This window comes from Entelurus aequoreus, linkage group LG01, assembly GCF_033978785.1.
Source record: "Entelurus aequoreus isolate RoL-2023_Sb linkage group LG01, RoL_Eaeq_v1.1, whole genome shotgun sequence".
Taxonomy (NCBI): Eukaryota; Metazoa; Chordata; class Actinopteri; order Syngnathiformes; family Syngnathidae; genus Entelurus; species Entelurus aequoreus.
The window spans coordinates 25,203,047-25,227,618 of record NC_084731.1 but is presented as its reverse complement, the minus strand read 5'-3'; the positions used below and the strand labels follow the sequence as shown (position 1 = coordinate 25,227,618).

General features: G+C 38.8%; 2 protein-coding genes across 4 annotated transcripts in view; both read left to right on the top strand.

The window, feature by feature from the left end:
- comtb (catechol-O-methyltransferase b) lies at positions 1-24,007 on the top strand. 3 transcript variants are annotated; one of them, XM_062046177.1, is made up of 7 exons: positions 1-738; positions 2,680-2,848; positions 11,207-11,324; positions 11,398-11,591; positions 11,652-11,783; positions 11,864-11,940; positions 23,989-24,007. In XM_062046177.1, coding segments are annotated over exons 1-7 (696 nt in total). In that variant the 5' UTR covers positions 1-736; the 3' UTR covers positions 23,993-24,007. The 3 variants fall into 3 exon arrangements, with proteins under 3 accessions (XP_061902161.1, XP_061902155.1, XP_061902148.1); XM_062046171.1 differs by lacking the exon at positions 23,989-24,007 and adding an exon at positions 1,462-1,546 and having other exon boundaries at positions 4-738; positions 11,864-12,846; XM_062046164.1 differs by lacking the exon at positions 23,989-24,007 and having other exon boundaries at positions 5-738; positions 11,864-12,845.
- The window catches only part of grm6b (glutamate receptor, metabotropic 6b), a 96,412-nt gene continuing 91,463 nt past the window's right edge, over positions 19,624-24,572 (top strand). Inside the window, exons 1-2 of the mRNA XM_062046151.1 lie at positions 19,624-19,665; positions 23,998-24,121. The gene's annotated coding sequence lies outside the window, so the exon portion shown is untranslated. The remainder of the gene's footprint in view (positions 19,666-23,997; positions 24,122-24,572) is intronic.

Genomic DNA, 24,572 nt, shown 5'->3' with positions numbered 1-24,572 from the left:
ACAAAAATATTCCGTAAACATTACTAAAAAAATCCAAAAACAATGCCTGTTTTAAGTCAACAATTGGACAACACTGGATATGCCTGGCTGCATCGCTGTCGGCTGGCTGCGTGTGTGTTGCACGTTGACGACGCTCATTCGCTGCCTCCTGTCACGTGACTGGGCCAGCTCTATGCTGTGCCAGGTACAGGGGTGTCCCAGCACATAGTAAGTTAAGTAAGTCATCAAAAACATCTGAAAGTGATGCTTGCACCCCCCACACGCCGTTTTTTGGTTTATATCGATACTTTTTTCAGAAAAGTGATGCCAAATGAGTAGCGTGTGAGTATCGATATATCGATACCACAGGATCGATACGCACATCCCTAGTGTAAATAGGATTATATTTTCCCTGGGAGTAATCTATGAGAGACACTGAGATCCATAAGTCTCCTGGGAAAATCGGGGTGTCAGCAAGTATGTAGCTGAGCCGCATCAGAGTGGTCAAAGAGCCGCATGCGGCTCCGGAGCCGCGGGTTGCCGACCCCTGTGCTAGTGTGTGCTCCATAAAACCCTGAGATTTGGACTTTGGTACATTCCTTGCATGATCACATTAAGCGGCGCTCAGAAAGGGGGCGGAAGGGAGCGGAGGGAGGAGTTAGATGCAGAAGCAAACACATGTTGTCCACATCGCAGTTCGGACACTTTTGCTTCCAGCGTGGGAGAACACACGGACTTCTGACAACCCTCATACTGTATGTAAGTATGGCTTTCTGCTGTCTTAATAGGCTAGACTACAGTTTTTCGTGCTCAACAGGTTTGCCTTTGTTGCGCAATGAGGATCATGACTGGGACTAATTCATTCAACATGTTCAAACCAGGCTGAACATTCTTTGTGACTTTGCTATTGTACTTTTAGGGTTTAGTGCGTGTGAAACAGTGCAATGAAAATTGAAGTCTCATATTATTAATTTCCTGGGTTTTGTCATTGACCTTAGAATCCATGTGAGTTGCATTACTCGCATGACTCAATGCACATTTTTGTTTTACAAGCTTCAACGCTATTCAATCATTTTTAATGTGTTTTTTTTTTTTAGTCCATTTTCTGTGCCTGCAAGTACAGCGATGCACTATTGTGCAATAGTAAAGGTTAAAGTCCCAGCAATCTGCCCTCAGTGACACACTGCTCCTAACCCCCAGCCAGTTGCCATGCAACTCAAACCACAAATCACAAGGAATTAGCTCAACCAAGGCTGGTCTTTCATAGCCTTATTGTAGTACGACAAAGCTGCACTAGCTTCACACAAAATGATCTTTTTGCAAACGGTTTGCTTTATTTCGGGTTCCTTTCTCCCAATCTCAACCATGCTCAAATGTGCAGGTTGATGTATTGTGGTGAGATATTGTTGTGCTGTGTGCCTTATTGCAGTTGATATTAAAAGATATCCATCACGCCGGGTGTCTCTCCCTCTGTGTGCTCAGGCAGAAAGATAATGAAAGCGGGAACAGCATCACTGCATGGTAACCACCCATCTCATTAGCCTTTCACAAAGGAAGAAAAGCTAGGGTGAGGGGAGATATGAGAGCTTTCATTTACACTACCGTTCAAAAGTTTGGGGTCACATTGAAATGTCCTTATTTTTGAAGGAAAAGCACTGTACTTTTCAATGAAGATAACTTTAAACTAGTCTTAACTTGAAAGAAATACGCTCTATACATTGCTAATGTGGTAAATGACTATTCTAGCTGCAAAAGTCTGGTTTTTGGTGCAATATCTACATAGGTGTATAGAGGCCCATTTCCAGCAACTATCACTCCAGTGTTCTAACGGTACAATGTGTTTGCTCATTGGCTCAGAAGGCTAATTGATGATTAGAAAACCTGTTAGGTTCAAACATTGATGACATCTATTAAACAAGACAAAAGACAAGGAATCAAACAGAGACAGAATTAAATTTGGACTCAATATTGAGGAGAGACATGACCACTGTACTTTCTGTACAGTCCTGCACCACGCTCTGACGAAGAAGCTTTTCGTCCTCTGTTTTATTTACATGTTCAATGTTTACGCAACAACACATTTCTCAACAGGATTGGGTAGTATGTAAACAGTCCTTGTTTTCGGTCACAATAGAAGACAAAAGAAGAAGATCCCTCGGGCTTGGGCTTGTCGTAGATTCAGCTTTGGCAGGTTTTTGGAGGACAATGGATGACCCCTCCCGTCTGATTCCATCGTACACAGCGGAATCTTCAGAGCGTTTGGCTTGGTGCCACAAAGACAGCTTCTTGTCTGTTCAATGGAAACTCACAATGGAAAGTTTTTTGATAATTTAAATACATTTTTTCTGACAAAACCCTTGTGCAATCATGTTCACACATCTGAAAACAGTTTAGCTCGTTACAGAAGCTACAAAACTGACCTTCCTTTGAGCAGATTGAGTTTCTGGAGCATCACATTTGTGGGGTCAATTAAACGCTCAAAATGGCCAGAAAAAGAGAACTTTCATCTGAAACTCGACAGTCTATTCTTGTTCTTAGAAATGAAGGCTATTCCACAAAATTGTTTGGGTGACCCCAAACTTTTGAACGCTAGTGTATCTCTATGCTGATATGTTGTCATATGTTTGCCATAATGCCGCCCAGTACAGTAGAACTAACCAGACCGACCCGAGTTTTAGTCTTCCTCTTTCTTGGTTGCAGGATGTGGTGGATCCTTGGTTACTGCACCGGTGGAGTGGCCCTTCTCTATGCGCTGTACAGATGGGTGATCCCCAGTCTTGTGCAATATCACGGAGGCCTGGCGCTCATTTGGCACGATGTGATCGTGGAACGGATACTGGACACGCTGACCCGGTCCACACGTCCTCAGGTGTGACCCCGCTGTTTTTCTACACCCCAGGTTCTTTTGTCGAGCAGTCAAAAGTCGAGTCCGTTGGAAGACTTAACAAAATTGATTCCAAAAAACTTGTCACAGGTAGGAGTTACCGTATTTTTCGGACTATAAGTCGCAGTTTTTTTCACAGTTTGGCCGGGGGTGCGACTTATACTCAGGAGCGACTTATGTGTGAAATTATTAACACATTACCGTAAAATATCAAATAATATTATTTAGCTCATTCACGTAAGAGACTAGACGTATAAGATTTCATGGGATTTAGCGATTAGGAGTGACAGATTGTTTGGTAAACGTATAGCATGTTCTATATGTTATAGTTATTTGAATGACTCTTACCATAATATGTTGCGTTAACATACCAGGCACGTTCTCAGTTGGTTATTTATGCCTCATATAACGTACACTTATTCAGCCTGTTGATCACTATTCTTTATTTATTTTAAATTGCCTTTCAAATGTCTATTCTTGGTGTTGGGTTTTATCAAATACATTTCCTCCAAAAATGCGACTTATACTCCAGTGCAACTTATATGTTTTTTTCCTTCTTTATTATGCATTTTCGGCCGGTGCGACTTATACTCCGGAGCGACTTATACTCCGGAGCGACTTATACTCCGAAAAATACGGTACATCGTTTGTCTCGATATTGTAAAAGCATCTATAAGTCAGTCCATAGGCGCCGATCCCAATCTACAACACCGAGCATCCACGTGGGATTGATAGCAACTTTCAATCTTTAAAATCATTTTTTTTAAATCAATCTTGCTGTTGTTAATTTTTTGGCTAGTTTGACCCGTTTTACATACCGTATTTTTCGGACTATAAGTCGCAGTTTTTTTCATAGTTTGGCCGGGGGTGCGACTTATACTCAGGAGCGACTTATGTGTGAATTTTTTAACACATTACCGTAAAATATCAAATAATATTATTTAGCTCATTCACGTAAGAGACTAGACGTATAAGATTTCATGGGATTTATTGATTAAGAGTGACAGATTGTTTGGTAAACGTATAGCATGTTCTATATGTTATAGTTATTTGAATGACTCTTACCATAATATGTTACGTTAACATACCAGGCACGTTCTCAGTTGGTTATTTATGCGTCATATAACGTACACTTATTCAGCCTGTTGTTCACTATTCTTTATTTATTTTAAATTGCCTTTCAAATGTCTATTCTTGGTGTTGGGTTTTATCAAATAAATTTCCCCCAAAAATGCGACTTATTCTCCAGTGCAACTTATATATGTTTTTTTCCTTCTTTATTATGCATTTTCGGCAGGTGCGACTTATACTCCGAAAAATACAGTAATAAAAGAGTCCCAAATCAACTCATCTATAATTAACATGATCCAACCAAGATTTTATTGAAACTGAACATGAACTAATGTCACAATCATCTTGACTGTATACACACTGCACACAAGGTAATGAAGGGCATACTTAGTCAAGGGCCATACATGTCACACTAAGAGTGGCAGTATGAACAATGCCAACACTGTCATAAACATGTGCCATATAGTGAAACCACACTAAACCATGAATTGATTAACGTGGACCCCGACTTAAACAAGTTGAAAAACGTATTGGGGTGTTACCATTTAGTGGTCAATTGTACAGAATATGTACTGTACTGTGCAATCTACTAATAAAAGTTTTAATCAATTAATAAATAAAAAACAACAACAACAAACACATTTTGGAAGAATATTTGCACCGCAACACAACATAAACACTACAGAACAAATTCCCAGAATTCCCTGCAGCACCAACTTTTCCGGGATGCTACAATGTAAACAAACGCCATCGGTGGATCTACACCTAACATCCACTGTAACGATATCACGTACAATAGCGTATCTGATCGATACTATTATGATTACATCGATATTTTTTAACATCACAAAATCTTCTTTATTTATTTATTTATTTATATCATGTTTATAAACTCAGGAAATATGTCCCTGAACACATGAGGACTTTGAATATGACCAATGTATGATCCTGTAACAACTTGGTATCGGATTGATACCCAAATTTGTGGTGTCATCCAAAACTAATATAAAGTATCCAACAACAGAAGAATAAGTGATTATTACATTTTAACAGAAGTGTAGATAGAACATGTTAAAACAGAAAGTAAATGAACAAGTAGATTAATAATTCATTTTCTACCGCTTGTCCTTAATAATTTTGACAAAATAATAGAATGGAAAATGATACAATATGTTACTGCATAAGTCAGCAGCTAAATTAGGAGCCTTTGTTTGTTTACTTACTACTAAAAGACACGTTGTCTTGTATGGTCACCAATTTATTTAAGGACAAAATTGCAATAAGAAATATCTTTACTGTGCCGTAAGATTTTTTTTGTTAAAAGAAAGCCAATAATGACATTATTTGTGGTCCCCTTTATTTAGAAAAGTTCCAAAAAACTTTTGGTACCGGTACCAAAATATTGGTATCGTTACAACACTACATTTTTGTCGGTCATTAGCTGTGTTTCCATTGCAGTTTTTTGCAAAATAAAAGCGATAATTCTAAAATTTTGACTAAATACATTTGCGGTTTGTAGGGGTTTTGCGTCATGAGCCGTAATTCTCGTAAAATCTCGTTCCGAGAGAATCCCCTTTGAGGATGATGGACGCTTTGCGACTCCATGGTCTTGGAGCTGTGATCACAATTGCAGCCACTGCTGTTGCCGTGATTGTCAATAGAAGACGAAGGCAGCGTGTGATCGCTCAAAGGCAACGTCCTTACGTATGGCAGCGGCCACAAAAAAGGGTTTTTTGGGAGAGAATTGTGAACGAAGAATGCACAGAGGAATTGTGGATTCAAAGTCCCATCCTTCCCGTAGTTCCCGTCGACATTTTTCGGGCATGTGGGTCGGCCTCTATTACCGGTAAAGGACCTGCGAGACGGCCCGGGGACCGATCGGAAGCGAGACCAAGACAACCCGTCTGCCCTAGTTGTCCTGCAAATGCAAAAATAAGTGTTTCCATCATGCATCAAACATGTTTTTTCGGAAGATAGGAGTTTCCATTACCAACTTCTTATTGCGATATTTAGGTTTTTGCGCATTTCTAGGGGTATTAGAAACACATCTTTTGACGCCTTGAATCCTGTATTTTATTTCTCCTGTCTGAGACTATGACCTTAGGCCTGGGTGCAATTTGTTTTTGCAATAATCATTCAAATGAACACTTGAGAGTAAATATTGGAAAGAGCAGCTTGCAGGCATCCTTAAGTAGCAGAGGAAGGCTAGAACACATAGGCCTTCTGACAGTGGTTCTTAACCTTTTTGGAGGTACCGAACCCCACCAGTTTCATATGCGCATTCACCGAACCCTTCTTTAGTGAAAAATAAAATGTTTTTTTAGTGAAAAATAAAATGTTTTTTTATTTTTCAAATTCAAGACAAAGTTATATGTTTTTGTTAACACTTTAGTATGGGGAACATATTCTAAGTAACAGACTTAATTTAGAGATCTTTGGACACTAGGGGAACATATTCTAAGTAATAAAGACTTAATTTAGAGTTATTCGGTTAGGGCAGGGGTCGGCAACCCGCGGCTCTAGAGCCGCATGCGGCTCTTTAGCGCCGCCCTAGTGGCTCTCTGGAGATTTTTCAAAAATGTATGAAGAATGGAAAAAGATGAGGGGAAAAAAATCTATTTTTTTGTTTTAGCATGGTTTCTGTAGGAGGACAAACATGACACAAACCTCCCTAATTGTTACAAATCACACTGTTTATATTAAACATGCTTCACTGATTCGAGTATTTGGCGAGCGCCGTTTTGTCCTACTTATTTTGGCGGTCCTTGAACTCACCGTATAGTTTGTTTACATGCATAACTTTCTCCGACTTTCTAGGACGTGTTTTATGCCACTTCTTTTTCTGTCTCATTTTGTCCACCACACTTTTAACGTTGTGCATGAGTGCACAAAGGTGAGTTTTGTTGATGTTATTGACTTGTGTGAAGTGCTAATCAGACATATTTGGTCACTGCATGACTGCAAGCTAATCGATGCTAACATGCTATTTAGGCTAGCGATATCTATATATTGCAGCATTATGCCTTATTTGTAGCTATATTTGAGCTAATTTAGTTTCCTTTAAGTCCTCTTAATTACATTTATATCTCATGACACATGTAATATGGCTTTTAATTTTTTGCGGCTCCAGATAGATTTGTTTTTGTATTTTTGGTCCAATATGGCTCCTTCAACATTTTGGGTTGCCGACCCCTGGGTTAGGGTTAGGGTCAGGGTTAGAGCGTTAAGGTTATAATAAGGCCATGCCGAATAAGGCATTACTAAGTACTTAATAATGACTAGTTAAGAGCCAATATGTTACTAATTTGCATGTTAATAAGCAACTACCGTAATTTCCGGACTATAAGCCGCTACTTTTTCCCCTCGTTCTGGTCCCTGCGGCTTATACAAGGGTGCGGCTTATTTACGGCCTGTTCTTCTCCGACACCGACGAAGAGGATTTCGGTGGTTTTAGTACGCAGGAGGAAGACGATGACACAATGATTAAAGACTGACTTTTCATATACCGGTAGGCTGGTTATTTTGATAACGTACAGGCGAGCACTTTGTATTACTTTGCATCGTTGTATTATTTGTACTCTGCACGAATGCTGTTCGCCATGTCAAAGATGTGAAAGTTTGATTGAATGATTGAAAGAGTTATTGTTAATAAATGGGACGCTTTGCGTTCCCAAACAGTCATCTCTGTCCCGACAATCCCCTCCGTGGTAGCAGGAACCCCTATATACTACGGTAATTACACATCAAAACCCTGCGGCTTATAGTCGGGTGCGGCTTATATATGGAGCAATCTGTATTTTCCCCTAAATTTAGCTGGTGCGGCTTATAGTCAGGTGCGGCTTATAGTCCGGAAATTACGGTAGTTAATGGTGAATATGTTCCCCATACTAAAGTGTTACCATGTTTTATTACTGGTGCACAAAATGAACCGTGCATGAACATCACCTTGTTCAAAGAACAAAACCAACACAGTGCATAAACTCACAACAAATTACACACCTGCAAACTAGTCAGCTGTTGCCGTATCCGTAATACGCCGATAGGGAGAAGTTTGTATTTACACGATGAGTTGGGTGTGTTTTGACCTCCGCCGAACCCCTGAGGCCGACTCACCGAACCCCTAGGGTTCGATCGAACCCAGGTTAAGAACCACTGGCCGATGACCGTAAAGTGACTGTTCTTAAATGAAAACAATGTGGGTGTGTGTGTTGTTAATCTAGTGAATTGAAGTACCGTATTTTTTGGATCATGGGGCACTTCGGATTATAAAACGCACTGTCAATGAGCAAGTCTATTGTCATACAAAAGGCGCATAGAATTATAAGGTGCATCAAAGGGGTCACATTTGCGGGTACTTGCTAGCGCCATTTCTTAAACAGTCAACCTGCAGTCCACACGTATCTCTTGTGGACTGAAGTAACCAGAATTAATACATTAGGCGCACCGGGTTAAGAGGCGCACCTGGCGATTTTTCAGACAATGAAAGGATTTTAAGTGCGCCTTATAGTAAAAAATATACGTAAAATGAAATGTAGCGCCAAAGGGTATACATTCTAAAAAACATGAAGATTTATGTCTCGTCACGTGATCGTAAAAATGAGTGTTTACACCTTGGAGAGCTGTTGCGCCAGGTGGGTTGACATGAATCATGCCTCCAACACGAGAGCGGTCAATTGAAACAACAGAGAGGATTATAAAATTGTTTCAAAAAGGTAAATCATGCAATGTTGCAAAAAATTCTGATCGTTCACAATCAGCTATGTCTAAATTCAAGACCAAGTACAAACATGGCAAGGTTGTAAAAGGCAAGAATACTGGTACAACGAGGAAAACATCAACGTGTCAAGACAGGAAACTTAAAACAAGATGTCTTGAAACAGAAAATGTCACGGATGGGGATGTGGCTGGGTGAGGTGAGGTGGACCCAATTGCAGGGAAGCAAGGAGAAAGGAACATCCAAGTGCTGCTCAAAAGGTTTATTCCACCAACTCACTCGTGAAGATATGATGATCAGACAAAGACAAGGCATCAAACAGCCAGCTAAATATTACTGACTAATTAGACAACTGATACACATGGACTAAACACGAGAGGAAGTAGAAAGCGGATTGCTGGAAAGCAGGGCCAGGGCAAGACACAGGTGCAACTACAAACCCCGTTTCCATATGAGTTGGGAAATTGTGTTAGATGTAAATATAAACAGAATACAATGATTTGCAAATAATTTTCAACCCATATTCAGTTGAATATGCTACAAAGACAACATATTTGATGTTCAAACTGATAAACGTTTTTTTTTTTTCAAATAATCATTAACTTTAGAATTTGATGCCAGCAACACGTGACAAAGAAGTTGGGAAAGGTGGCAATAAATACTGATAAAGTTGAGGAATGCTCATCAAACACCTATTTGGAACATCCCACAGGTGTGCAGGCTAATTGGGAACAGGTGGGTGCCATGATTGGGTATAAAAACAGCTTCCCAAAAAATGCTCAGTCTTTCACAAGAAAGGATGGGGCGAGGTACACCCCTTTGTCCACAACTGCGGTAGCAAATAGTCAAACAGTTTAGGAACATCTTTTCTCAAAGTGCAATTGCAAGAAATGTAGGGATTTCAACATCTACGGTCCATAATATCATCAAAAGGTTCAGAGACTCTGGAGAAATCACTCCACGTAAGCGGCATGGCCGGAAACCAACATTGAATGACCGTGACCTTCGATCCCTCAGACGGCACTGTATCAAAAACCGACATCAGTGTGTAAAGGATATCACCACATGGGCTCAGGAACACTTCAGAAAACCACTGTCACTAAATACAGTTTGTCACTACATCTGTAAAAGTGCAAGTTAAAGCTCTACTATGCAAAGTGAAAGCCATTTGTTTTGGAACAACATATGCTGCCATCCAAGCGCCGTCTTTTTCATGGACGCCCCTGCTTATTTCAGCAAGACAATGCCAAGTCACATTCAGCACGTGTTACTACAGCGTGGCTTCGTAAAAAAAGAGTGCGGGTACTTTCCTGGACTGCCTGCAGTCCAGACCTGTCTCCCATTGAAAATGTGTGGCGCATTATGAAGCGTAAAATACGACAGCGTAGACCCCCGGACTGTTGAACGACTTAAGCTCTACATAAAACAAGAATGGGAAAGAATTCCACTTTCAAAGCTTCAACAATTAGTTTCCTCAGTTCCCAATCGTTTACTGAGTGTTGTTAAAAGGAAAGGCCATGTAACACAGTGGTGAACATGCCCTTTCCCAACTACTTTGGCACGTGTCGCAGCCATGAACTTCTAAGTTAATTATTATTTGAAAAAAAAAAAAAAAAGTTTATGAGTTTGAACATCAAATATCTTGTCTTTGTAGTGCATTCAATTGAATATGGGTTGAAAAGGATGTGCAAATCATTGTATTCCGTTTATATTTACGTCTAACACAATTTTCCAACTCATATGGAAACAGGGTTTGTATAAAATAGAATACAATGATATATATGCGCACTAATTGACTGAAAGAGCACGCACTTGGCGCGATGATGTCATGTTATCGATGGAAAAATGCATCTTTAGACCATATAATTTGCCTGAGCGGCTAGTAGACCCCGAGAGTAACAAGCGGTTGCCTTGTTGCCCTTATAATTAAGAAAAATTAACTGGTTTTTAGTTTAAGTTTGCTGGTTTCAAGAAATGTAATGCATATCATTATGTCAAGATAATGGCACTAGCATTTACTTCATTTAAGAATATTTTTCAACATATTGAGCAAAAAGGTCTCTTTTTTTTTCTACCAAGAAAAGTGCACTTGTTATTAGTGAAAATATACTTATTTTAATGTATTTTTGGGTTCATTGAGGTTAGCTAATTGGACTTGTTTTGGCAAGTCTTGACAAGCCAAATGTTCTTGTTCTATTGGCAGATAATTTTGCTTAGTTCCAATAAAATACCCCTAATTTTTGTATTTTTTTTTTTCTTGTTTTTGAACACTGACTTTATGAAGTGTGGTTTAAATGTAACTTAGCTATTGGGTTTCACTATGTAAAAGCGCTTTGAGTCACCAGAGAAAAAGCGCTATACAAATATAATTCACTTCACTTAATTCACAAATTCTTAGCTACCGCTTGCTTCAAATAGAGAGCACATTTAATTAAACACAAAAAGATGTACACTGTACTTGTTTGATGATTGACACACCCTAATCTTGTCCCAACGTTGAGTTTTTTTTGTTTTTTTTATCTTAACAGTTTAATTACAACATGGCTCTCGTTTTTCAGCGGCTTCTTGCTGCAGTACAGAAGAACGCTACCAGAGGGAACCCTCTCAGCGTGGTCAAAGCCATTGATGAGTTTTGCAGTCACAGTGAGTGGGCCATGAACGTGGGGGATGAGAAAGGTAGCATGCATGTCTGCCGTCTAATCTAACTGACTTCTACATTATAATACTAATCAGGTTTCTGCACACACAGGCTGCATTGTGGACTCGGTGGTGTCTGATATAAACCCGGTTAACGTGCTGGAGCTGGGCACGTACTGCGGGTACTCCACGGTGAGGATCGCCAGCATGCTGCGGCCTCACGCCAAGATCGTCACGCTTGAATTCAACCCGGATTATGCCGCCGTCGCTCGGCAAATATTTGCCTGGGCAGGTGTGGAGGACACGGTAAATAAACGGCTTAAAATGACCTGAGAAAAGCAGCTCAACATGTTCGTTTTTTTGCAGGTGCAATTAGTCGAAGGAGATTCTGGCGAGTGGATCCCTAAACTTAAGGAGAAGTTTGGAGTGGAAACCTTTGACTTAGTTTTCTTGGATCACTGGAAGGATCGTTACCTTCTCGACACCAAACTGATAGAGGCAAGTATTATTTCATTTTACACTGCAAACATTTGGACTTTTTTTTTTGAGACCAACTAACTTTATGACTGTTCTGTCAGGAGTGTGGTCTCCTGAGGAGAGGGAGCGTCCTGCTAGCAGACAATGTCATCTGTCCTGGTGCTCCAGACTACCTGCAGTACGTAAGAAGTAGTCCTAAGTATGAAAGCCGGTACTTCCGATCTCACTTGGAGTATACCAAAGCAGAAGACGGCCTGGAAAAGTCGGTCTTCTTAGGGTAGTTTTTGGGTCATTTTAATGTGCATTACACAATTACTACTTTAACTACAGTGTAGACCAGGGGTGTCCAAACTTTTTAGGCTTGGGGCCACATTGGGCTAAAACATTTTGGTCGTTGGCTGAAAGCAGACAGCATGTAAAGTACCGATATATATACACACATAGCCACACACACATACATATACACCAGGGGTGTCGAACGTATGGCCCAAGGGCCGGATCAGGCCCGCGAACAGGTTTTTTCCGGCCTGCGGAATGAGTTTGCTAAGTATAAAAATTAACCTGAAATGTTTGAATGAAAGAAACAGCTGTTCTAAATGTGTCCACTAGATGTCGCAATAGCAATTCTTTGTATCTTTGTAGAGGATGCTACATATGTACAAAAGAAACCACATGATGTTAGTACATCAGTCGAGGAAAATGATCAAACTACATAAATAACATCCTGTAATTTGATTTTGATATAATTTTTTTTATCTTAAAAGACACCAATCAGTTGACTGATGAACATTATCACATAATTTATTCAGAAAATATAAATAACGACAAATAAATGATTAACCGCAACAGGTAAGTGTTAAAAAACCCCACCTAACAACATTATGATGTGTACATTTGTGCTTGTTCTATTTTTAAACAAAGAAAACAATCCGAAGTTGTCTTTATTTTTAAGTTGTCATGCCTTGATTTTACCAGTCCGGCCCACTTGGGAGTAGATTTTTCTCCATGTGGCCCTCAATCTAAAATTAGTTTGACACCCCTGATATACACACACATGTATACAGTGTGTATATATATATATATATATATATATATATATATATATATATATAGCCCAGGACACACCTTCTCATTTCAATGTGTTTTATATATATATATATATATATATATATATATATATATATATATATATATATATATATATATATATATATATATATATATATATATATATATATATATATATATATATATATATATATATATATATAGCCCAGACACACCTTCTCATTTCAATGTGTTTTCTTTATTTACATTGTAGATTGTAACTGAAAATATATATATATATATATATATATATATATATATATATATATATATATATATATATATATATATATATATATATATATATATATATATATATATATATATATATATATATGCCCAGGACACACCTTCTCATTTCAATGTGTTTTCTTTATTTACATTGTAAATTGTAACTGAAAAAAAAAAAAAAAAAAAAAAAATATATATATATATATATATATATATATATATATATATATATATATATATATATATATATATATATATATATATATATATATATATATATATATATATATATATATATATATATATATATATATATAGCCCAGGACACACCTTCTCATTTCAATGTGTTTTCTTTATTTACATTGTAGATTGTAACTGAAAGCATCAAAACTCTGACACCAGTGAAGTAAAAACCCTTTCAGGTCTTCAAGCTCATCGAGAGAATGCCAAGAGTGTGCAAAACAGTAGTCAGAGCAAAGGGTGGCTATTTTGAAGAAACTAGAATATAAAACATGTTTTCAGTTATTTCACCTTTTTTTGTTAAGTACATAACTCCACATGTGTTCATTCATAGTTTTGATGCCTTCAGTGACAATCTACAATGTAAATAGTCATGAAAATAAAGAAAACGCATTGAATGAGAAGGTGTGTCCAAACTTTATGCCTGTACTGTGTTTATATATATATACATATACACATATATAATACACAAACACACACACAATGTATATACAATATTTATACAGTTCTGAAGTTAGTCTTGTGCTATATATATTAAATACATATAATGTAATTAGATAAAGCATGTAAATAAATTTGATATCAAAATTACGACACTAACTTAGTTCTACTGACAATTTTAAGGCAAAACCTCTGTTTTCTATTATTAATCATTCCAACTCTGTGCGCTCATGCTGATCACCTTTACACAGCTGTTTTTACATGTATTCTGCAATCACAATGATTTCAGTCTGCATTTGATCAATCAGTCAATCAAGGTTTATTTGTATAGCACCTTACAACATCACGATGGTGCACAAAGTGCTTTACGGGACAAATAACTTAAAAGCAAGTAAAACCACGCACATTAAAACAGTAATAATAATTACTTAGAGCAATTGTTTGTTAAAGAATGTAGGATTTACAATAAGATCAAGAAATGATAATAGGACACTTAAGTTTCCATTGATTTAAGCAATGTTAGCCATAGCTAACAGACTGAACAACAACTCATAACTGTTATAAACCTCCCCACGTGCCCTTGCTCCACATGTCCGAGCCTGACAACGCCGCAATATGAAGTATAAACGATAAAACATAAAATATTGAACCACTCCTACTTTGTTTACTTCCGTGACCACCTCTTTGTGTCACGATCGGCCTTCGTCGGAGTAGGACCCCAACGCAGAGAAGAAAGAATAAAAACAATAACAAAAAGCACACTCAAAAAGGAGTAAGGAAAAACAACTCAGTTATGCACACAAAAGGTGTAGCGAGGGACAAACACTACACGGCAGCTCTGGAGCAGAGCCAGGGGAACAAGGAGCATGAGTGGAACCAAAGCAGAGGAGATGAACACGACTGGAAGGGTGAAGCATCAGGAATCAACTGGCGCAGAGTGAATGGACTGGAGATCAGTAGTCAGGAGGAAATGGGTCTCAGGTGTATGCGAAGGCATACTTGCCAACCTTGAAACCTCCGAATTCGGGAGATTGGGGGGTGGGGGGCAGGGTTAAGGGGGAGGAGTATATTTATAGCTAGAATTCACTGAAATTAAAGTATTTCTTATATATATATATATATATATATACTACCGTTCAAAAGTTTGGGGTCACATTGAAATGTCCTTATTTTTGAAGGAAAAGCACTGTACTTTTCAATGAAGATAACTTTAAACTAGTCTTAACTTTAAAGAAATACACTCTATACATTGCTAATGTGGTAAATGACTATTCTAGCTGCAAATGTCTGGTTTTGGTGCAATATCTACATAGGTGTATAGAGGCCCATTTCCAGAAACTATCACTCCAGTGTTCTAATGGTACAATGTGTTTGCTCATTGGCTCAGAAGGCTAATTGATGATTAGAAAACCCTTGTGCAATCATGTTCACACATCTGAAAAGAGTTTAGCTCGTTACAGAAGCTACAAAACTTTGTGACCCAGAAACCACAACAAAAATCAAACAGGCGGCAGCAGAGCTACCAGATCATGACTAGGGATGATACTCGAAACTGGTTTTCCCGGTTGTTTGATAAGAAAAGAACCGAGTCCTCGGACTCGAATCCCTTTTTGAGAACCGGTACCCGTTATCGAGACCACTATAGTAAAGGAAAAGAGTTGATTATTTATTCGAATCCCGTCCCGACCAGAAATGCTCCGTGGGACATCACAAGAATTGACGTCATGTAGCTCAGTCATTAGGCGCAGATAGCGAAAGCAGGAAAACAATGGACGGGAAAAAGCGCTCCAAGGTGTAATAAAGTTCAAAACAAAAGCTATCATCCATCGAATAACTTTACTGAGAGATTTTAGCAGGGTAAAACACATGACGAACACTTTTACGACCAACCGGAAACATAGCAACTAGGCTAGCAACGCACCTCCTTTACGGCAGCTGTCGCAACGTTCTTAAAACAACCGCAGCACATACATATATATACAACATATCTCCCTTTTTTAACTTTTGTTTTTCTTTCCTTGTAAACAAAACAAAATCACACTGTAGATGTGTTGTCTGTCTAATTATAAATAATGCAGACGAGGCGTGTTGGCTGAGTTCTTGACGTTTACTTTCACAGCGTGGCAACATGCAACACTTTTCGGGGCTACCGCGCATGCTCGTAACTCCCGTTGCATGCTGGGTAGTGTAGTTGTTATAATCTCTAGCTCATAACATTTTTCCCCCTATAAAGAAATAATGTTAACTCAATAAAGTGTATTTCTTTTTTTAGCTTTAACTTTTCATTTATTAGCATTGTAACCACATTTGCAAATAACTTTTCTCTTCATAGAATTTTCTTTCAATAAAGAAATAAAGTGCAAAAATGTCAAAGCATCATAACAAACAGTTATGTCAAATAGCAGCAGAAGTGCACTTTTTGGAGAGCTGTATTATTTTCAGTTTTGTGCCCAAGGGACTGATTTTATTTAACACTATATTATTATTTATACACCTATAGTGATCACAGAGACAGGTTGTTTTTGTGTTACTGTATATATTTGTTTCTCTGAAAAATCCCACTTAATATACTTTGGGTAACAACAGTCAATATTTATTTATTTTATTTTATTTTTTTAGGTGGGTAACAGTCAATATTTATTTATTTATTAGATTTTATTTTTTTATTATATAATAAAAGTGAGCTTTTGTTAAACCAAATATTGTGTGTTTTTTTCCATATACAACAACCTATCTGGACTCAATAAGAGAATCGATAAGGAATCGGTTCGATAAGAGGATTCGATAATAGGCTCAAACTCGATAATTCCTTATCAAACATCATCCCTAATCATGACACCTTAAAGTTTTGGAACCAATCAGACAAACATGGGGAAGTGTGGAGAGGGGGTTTTGCAATGTTAAACGTCACAATTGTGTATACCGCTTAGACATTTTTTATAATGTCCACAAAGTTCAGTAAGCAGGTTGTGTGTTATGTGGGACCACATGTGTTAACTTTCCGTGTTGGTCAGAGTTTATTTAAAGGCTACTTTGGATTGGGTGGTATAAATTGATGCTGCGCTCGTGACGCTTCAGAGTGATTATCAGTCATTGATCAAACTTACAAACGTCGTCACCAAATGGCGGCATATTAACAATGCATGAACTTCAAGAGCGTTGAAAGTAACACCCAGACATTTCCAGGGCTAACCTTATTAAACTTGGGATGTTTTGCGGGGTAGATTGAAGTCGCCGGCGGGCCGTAGTTTGGACACCCCTGGTACAGACAGCAGATTATCTAATAAACCACTGAAAAAAACAAGAGAAAACAAAATAAATGCACATTTTGGCATCTGTGTAACATTAGCTGTTCAAAGAGCCATTCTAAAGACTGCTTTGTTATCATTGTTTTTTGTAAACCGTTTTTTTGTATTTAAAGCAGTGGTCCCCAACCACCGGGCCACGGCCTGGTACCGGTCCGTGGATCGATTGGTCCCGGGCCGCACAAGAAATTTAAAAGAAAAAGAATATATATATATATTTTTTTAATTAAATCAACATAAAAAACACAAGATACACATACAATTAGTGCACCAACCCAAAAAACCTCCCTCCCCCATTTACACTCATTCACACAAACGGGTTGTTTCTTTCTGTTATTAATAATATCTGGTTCCTACATTATATATCAATATAGATCAATACAGCCTGCAGGGATACAGTCCGTAAGCACACATGATTGTATTTCTTTATGACAAAAAAAAAAAAAAAACCCCCCCCGTGGGACAAATTTTCAAGCGTTGATCGGTCCGCAGCTACAAAAAGGTTGGGGACCAATGATTTAAAGGAAACAATGGTGAGTGACAGTTATAAGATGTCAATCAGAATAATTTAAATGTACACATTCGGAGTTATCCTGAAATATTGGCTATAATTGTATTTGTGTGTGTTTTCATTGTAAACATTCCATAAAGTGGTGCTGTATCTCTTTGACAGTTATTCAATTTTTTAGAATTTTCTCTTACCTAAATACAACTTGGTATCGTGAGACCAATTTGATGATAGTGGAAAAAAAGCAAACAAAATGTAAGAATAAAATGTATATATGTACTGTATATAAAAATGTGAATACAAAATTGTTGTACCCTTCCAAGTGTGTGTGTGCTCTTGAACTATTTCACAACAATGAACCAGAAAAGTGAAAGGACAAACAAACAAAAAAAAAATACAAAAACAATTGAAAATTCAAGATTAAAAAAAAGTGAATCCAAATGCTGCTCCCTGTCCTTTCACATTGACTCATTTTCTCTAACGGCTTTCAAACAAACAGCTCGCAACAGCGAATACATTCTCATGTTGGAACCATTCAAAAAACAGGAATCGTTTGCAACTGTCACATCTCTATCAGACTGTAGAGTGGTATCAAATGATGTTATTATTATTATTACGGCGTGGCGAAGTTGGTAGAGTGGCTGTGCCAGCAATCGGAGTGTTACTGGGGTTCAATCCCCACCTTCTACCATCCTAGTCACGTCCGTTGTGTCCTTGGGCAAGACACTTCACCCTTGCTCCTGATGGCTGCTGGTTAGCGCCTTGCATGGCAGCTCCCGCCATCAGTGTGTGAATGTGTGTGTGAATGGGTGAATGTGGAAATACTGTCAAAGCGCTTTGAGTACCTTGAAAGGTAGAAAAGCGCTATACAAGTATTTACCATTTATTTTTATTATCATTAACCAGCTTTTAATTGACAGCAATGTTGTTGCTTGCGTTACCTGAAGTAATATTTAAACATTCACCATTCCAATTTTGATTTTCCTATAACATATAACACTTTATATGTCATACGTTAATAAAGGGAATTACAGTAGTATGTCAACTTATGATTGGTTCTGTGACGGCGCTCTTAACTCAAAACACTTGTATCTCAAATCAATGTCTCCCATTGAAATGAATTGGTGCTTGTTTCCCCCCAACCAAAACAGCACAAATTCAACATGTAACTCGCCTTCTAAAAAGACAACCAAACTTCAGGATAAGAAATATTGTATAAAAAAAATGTACTACTAAAACTAGAGTAGATTTATGAAGTCATGTAATAATAATGTACAGCCTTGGAGAGTAGACTTCTACGGCATCTCCTTCCTGCTGCTTCTCCGTCAAACACAACATCAGCAGCTTTTCCATATTTTCATGGATAAATATCCGTTGTTTAGGTATTATTTTAACATTAGACTAATTCATGAATTAGAAGTCTAGTCATCTTTAAAAAAAACCTAATATTGATAACGTTAAAAAGTAATATTTGTCTTCTTAACTGGGTTGTAAATATATTTTCTGTAAGATCCAATGTTTATGAAATTTTTTAACATTTTCTTTAATTAAAATTGTGGAATTATCACATTTCCTGATTGAATACAGCATATAATTAAGATGAGGCTTTGCAAACAGAGTCTTTACCCTCTGATTGCAAAATCCTGCACGAACTGGGTTGAATGGCGCGTGTCTGTTCCCATAGTTCAGGGGTCGGCAACCCGCGGCTCTAGAGCCGCATGTGGCTCTTTAGCGCCGCCCTAGTGGCTCTCTGAAGCTTTTTAAAAAATGTTTGAAAAAGATGAGGGGAAAAATAAATACATTTTGTTTTGATATGGTTTCTGTATGAGGACAAACATGACACAAACCTCCCTAATTGTTATAAAGCACACTGTTTGTATTAAACATGCTTCACTGATTCGAGTATTTGACAAGCGCCGTTTTGTCCTACTAATTTTGGCGGTCCTTGAACTCACCTTAGTTTGTTTCCATGTATAACTTTCTCCGACTTTCTAGGACGTGTTTTATGCCTCTTCTTTTTCTGTCTCATTTTGTCCACCAAACTTTTAACGTTGTGCGTGAATGCACAAAGGTGAGTTTTGTTGATGTTATTGACTTGTGTGGAGTGCTAATCAGACATATTTGGTCACTGCATGACTGCAAGCTAATCGATGCTAACATGCTATTTAGGCTAGCTATATGTACATATTGCATCATTATGCCTCATTTGTAGCTATATTTGAGCTCATTTAGTTTCCTTTAAGTCATCTCAATTCAATGTATATCTCATGACACACTATCTGTTTGTATTATGGCTTCTAATTTGTTGCGGCTCCAGACAGATTTGTTTTTGTATTTTTGCTCCAATATGGCTCTTTCAACATTTTGGGTTGCCGACCCCTGCCATAGTTGTACCATGAGGGGCACGGAACTCTGGCTCACTGTCAGGGTGGTGGACATGAACTCGCAGGTGCTTGTCGCTGCCGCCTTTCTACGGCGAGAAAAAGCATCTGTGAGTCTTAAAAAAAAAAAAAAAAAGTAACGGAGCTTTTCCTTTTTAATTTGTATTCAAATAAAGGTAAGACCACAAATGATTTTTCAGTAATTCTCTTAATAGCCTGTCAGGTTCAAACACTGATGACATCTATTAAACAAGACAAGAAGCAAGGAATTAAACAGACAGAATTAAATTTGGCTCAATTGGGGAGAAACGCGTAGACCTGTACCCTTGCACAGTGTCTCACCACACTCTGACGAAAGATTGTACGCCTCCTCTTTTATTTGGACTTTCCCTGATTACATTGCAACAGCTGTTTCTAAAGGAAGGGGGTCGTAAACAGCCGCTGCGTTTGGTCACAAAACAGTTCAAAGAAAAGGTGCCTGGAGGGGAGTCGGGCCCTGCTTCCTCTCCGCTTTGTAGATCTCGGGTCAAGACAAAATCTTCCTGTGGATTACAATACATCAAAGAAACCGACGCCTTCATGTCGCTTCTCATCCTATACAGTGGAGTTTTACAAGCCTTTTGCTTGGTAGGATCAAAGACAGCTTTTGTCTTCTTGCCGGGAACTCATTGAAACTTAAAGTTTTGTGATAACTTAGATACAATTATTCTGACAGGCCTATCAGTATTAACATTATGTTGAGCCCAAGAATCTGTCTCGATATCATACCAACCTGTCAACTGAGCTATTTCTACCAACACCCTCCTGGTGGCTGATGGCAGATTATCCCTTACTTTCTCCTTTTTTTCCCCCGGAAAGTTTTTCTTATTTTCAAATCTAAATGTTGACAGGTACTTTTTCCTTAAGTACCACCCCAGAAAACACTTGACTCTCCAAGTACCACAACATTTAAAATACAGTAGCCTAGTAAGCTATGAAGCCGCACAGCTTGATGTGCTTCAACATACAAGTATTATTATGGTGTGTGTATAAGGTAAGACATATTATCTGGCGTTTTCTTTCACAATATTACGCAAAAGCAACTTTTACCTTCTGGTACCTGCTGATCTGTATTTGGGATCTGCATAAATCCTGAAAAATTGTGCAAATCCGCCATTGTAGTCCGTGCCGACACCGTAGTCGATAAGCTTCTTCTTTTTCTTTATCTTCTTGTTATGTGGCATTCATCCTCCGCTGATGCCATTTCTAATATAAAGTAGTGTAAAGTTCTTACTTATATCTGTCAGTAAACTCGCCATGAAAGTGCTAAAACATACCGGTGTAGTGAGTTTACATTATTCACCCAAGAAACTTTAGTTATTAGAGAGTTTTTCAAGGGACACATTTCCGGCGGATGAGGAGATGCTGCTCCGTTATTGATTGAAGTAAAGTCTGAATGTCATTAAAACAGTTAGCTCCATCTTTTGACACTTCTTCCACACCCGTCCTTGCACGCTACACCGCTACAACAAAGATGACGGGGAGAAGACGCTGCCGAAGGTGAGCCACGTAAATAAGACCGCCCACAAAACGGCGCATCCGGCAGCGACTGTCAGAAAGCGGCTTGAAGATGATCTGTAAAACATAATCTATGCAACATTTTGACCAAAGAACCACCATTACATGTTATGTAGACCACTAGGAAGTGTTTTCTATTTAGAAAAAAAATAAAACTAAAATGACTCCCTTAAAGGCCTACTGAAACCCACTACTACCGACCACGCAGTCTGATAGTTTATATATCAATGATGAAATCTTAACATTGCAACACATGTCAATACGGCCGCGTTAACTTATAAAGTGCAATTTTAAATTTCCCGGCAAATATCCGGCTGAAAACGTCTCCGTATGATGACGTTTGCGCGTGACGTCACGGGTTGAAGCAGACATTTTGAAATAGCACGGTGGCCAGCTTAAGTCGTCGGTTTTCACCACATAATTCCACAGTATTGTGTTGGTGAATCTTTTGCAATTTGTTCAATGAACAATGGAGACTGCAAAGAAGAAAGCTGTAGGTGGGAAGCGGTGTATTAGCGGCTGGCTACAGCAACACAACCAGGAGGACTTTGACTTGGATAGCAGACGCGCTATCCGACGCTAGCCGCCGAACGCACCAATGATCGGGTGAAGTCCTTCGTCGCGCCGTCGATCGCTGGAACGCAGGTGAGCACGGGTGGTGATGAGCAGATGAGGGCTGGCGTAGGTGGAGAGCTAATGTTTTTAGCATAGCTCTGTAGAGGTCCCGTAGCTAAGTTAGCTTCAATGGCGTCGTTAGCAACAGCATTGCTAGGCTTCGCCAGGCTGGACAGCATTAACCGTGTGGTTACAGGTCCAGGGTTTGGTTCGGTGTCTCCTGATAGTAGAAGTAATAATAGTATTGTTGATCTTCTGTCTATCCTTCCAGTCAGGGGCTTATTTCTTCTGTTTCTATCCGCAGTTAAGCACGATACTATCACGTTAGCTCCGTAGCTAAAGTGCTTCGCCGATGTATTGTCGTGGAGATAAAAGTCACTGTGAATGTCCATATTGCGTTCTCGACTCTCATTTTCAAGAGGATATAGTATCCGAGGTGGTTTGAAATACAAATCCGTGATCCACAATAGAAAAAGGAGAAAGTGTGGAATCCAATGAGCCCTTGTACCTAAGTTACGGTCAGAGCGAAAAAAGATACGTCCTGCACTGCACTCTAATCCTTCACTCTCACGTTCCTCATCCACAAATCTTTCCTCCTCGCTCAAATTAATGGGGTAATCGTCGCTTTCTCGGTCCTAATCGCTCTCGCTGCTGGTGTAAACAATGTGCAGATGTGAGGCGCTCTTCAACCTGTGACGTCACGCTACTTCCGGTACAGGCAAGGCTTTTTTTTTTATCAGCGACCAAAAGTTGCGAACTTTATCGTCGATGTTCTCTACTAAATCCTTTCAGCAAAAATATGGCAATATCGTGAAATGATCAAGTATGACACATAGAATGGACCTGCTATCCCCGTTTAAATAAGAATTTCATTTCAGTAGGCCTTTAATGCGCCCTATAATCAAAAGATCAAGACCAAAGATCCAAAATAGACCATTCATCGGCAGTGCGCCTTATAAGCCGGTGCGTCCTACGGTCCGAAAAATACGGTAATGTTCAATCCGCGGAAACATTTCACATACCTGAAGGCTATTGGATTATCGGTGTGACGTCATAATTCCTAATATCGGCCTGATATGAATAAAGTCTGAGTTATTTTTTTCAAAAGACACACAATTTTCGGACTCCTTGCGTGACTTGAAGCGTGATGGCGGTTGGAACTTCTGCACTGTAAGTCTAAAACACGCAGCATGACATTGTTGGCAGGTGTGTGAAAGAAAATGAGTGAGCGAGAGAGAGAGAGAGAGAGAGAGAGAGAGAGAGGCACGTTAGTGTGTGTGAGTATGAATCAAATCACTCATCTAATCTCTCAAAGTGACAGAGGTCCATCATAGTGGGGGGTGGGGAGAGTTTTGCATTTGCTTCATTTGTATGGGGGGGGGGGGGGGGGAAATGGCAAAAGTGGGCTAGTCCACCTAGTGGCTTCTTCACAGACGCCTGCACGATAATCCCAATCTGTGGCCATTAGTGCTCTGGGAGACCAAGCGAGGAGAGAGTTCAACAGTGAGAGTGAGTGAGATGGACGAAGCGGGAGGGGCAAAGGGGGCGGGGGGGTGGGGGGGGGGGCATCCTGGACAGCGATGCTCACACCGAGAGAAAAGAACCAGCGAGAGCATGAGAGCTTTTAAGGGATTTGGCAGTGATTTGTAGAATCTCACTGCTGTGATATTGTGCTCTTTCCCCCCCCCCCCCCCACTCTCTCTCTCCCTCACACTTTTCTTGACTCTGCCATGATGACACCATCCGTACTCTAAAGATTCCAAAGTCAGCATTTCATGTTAGTTGTGAAGAATCACAGTTTTCCGTGTGCTCTGGTTATTTTTTCCTTCCTTGCAACGGAGATGATAAAGGACTTATCGTCGGTGTGGTGAGGAGAGCCTTGCCCCGAGAGGATAGATTCGCACCTGGGGAGGATGGATGCAATGGAGCACGTGTGATGGAGGAAAATAAAAGTGGTCCATGAAGAATGGACAGGTAAGTTGCTGATGTTGATATTGCTTAAATACTGGCACAGTGGTGCAAAATGTAGCATGAGTGTTTTACGGGTTGATGGCAGCTCTCGAACCATGTCACCAATAAATAAAAAGTATATTTATTTATTTAATAAAATACAATAAATTAAAAGTCATTTTATTTATATATTAAAATGTATTTTTTTACTTTTAAAAACAGTAAATATAAAATAATTAAAAAAACAGTAGAAAATGTCTTAAAAAAAATCAAAAAATGTTTTAAATTTTTTCCATGTCAAATACTACAGTCTCGTACACGACTGTTTTCATTCCGCTTGAATACCATATAATTAATACAGGTTACAAATAATATCAAATGTTTTATTTAATTTATTTATTTATATATTCATTACTATTTTTAAAATATATATACATATATACACACACACACACACACACACACACACACACAC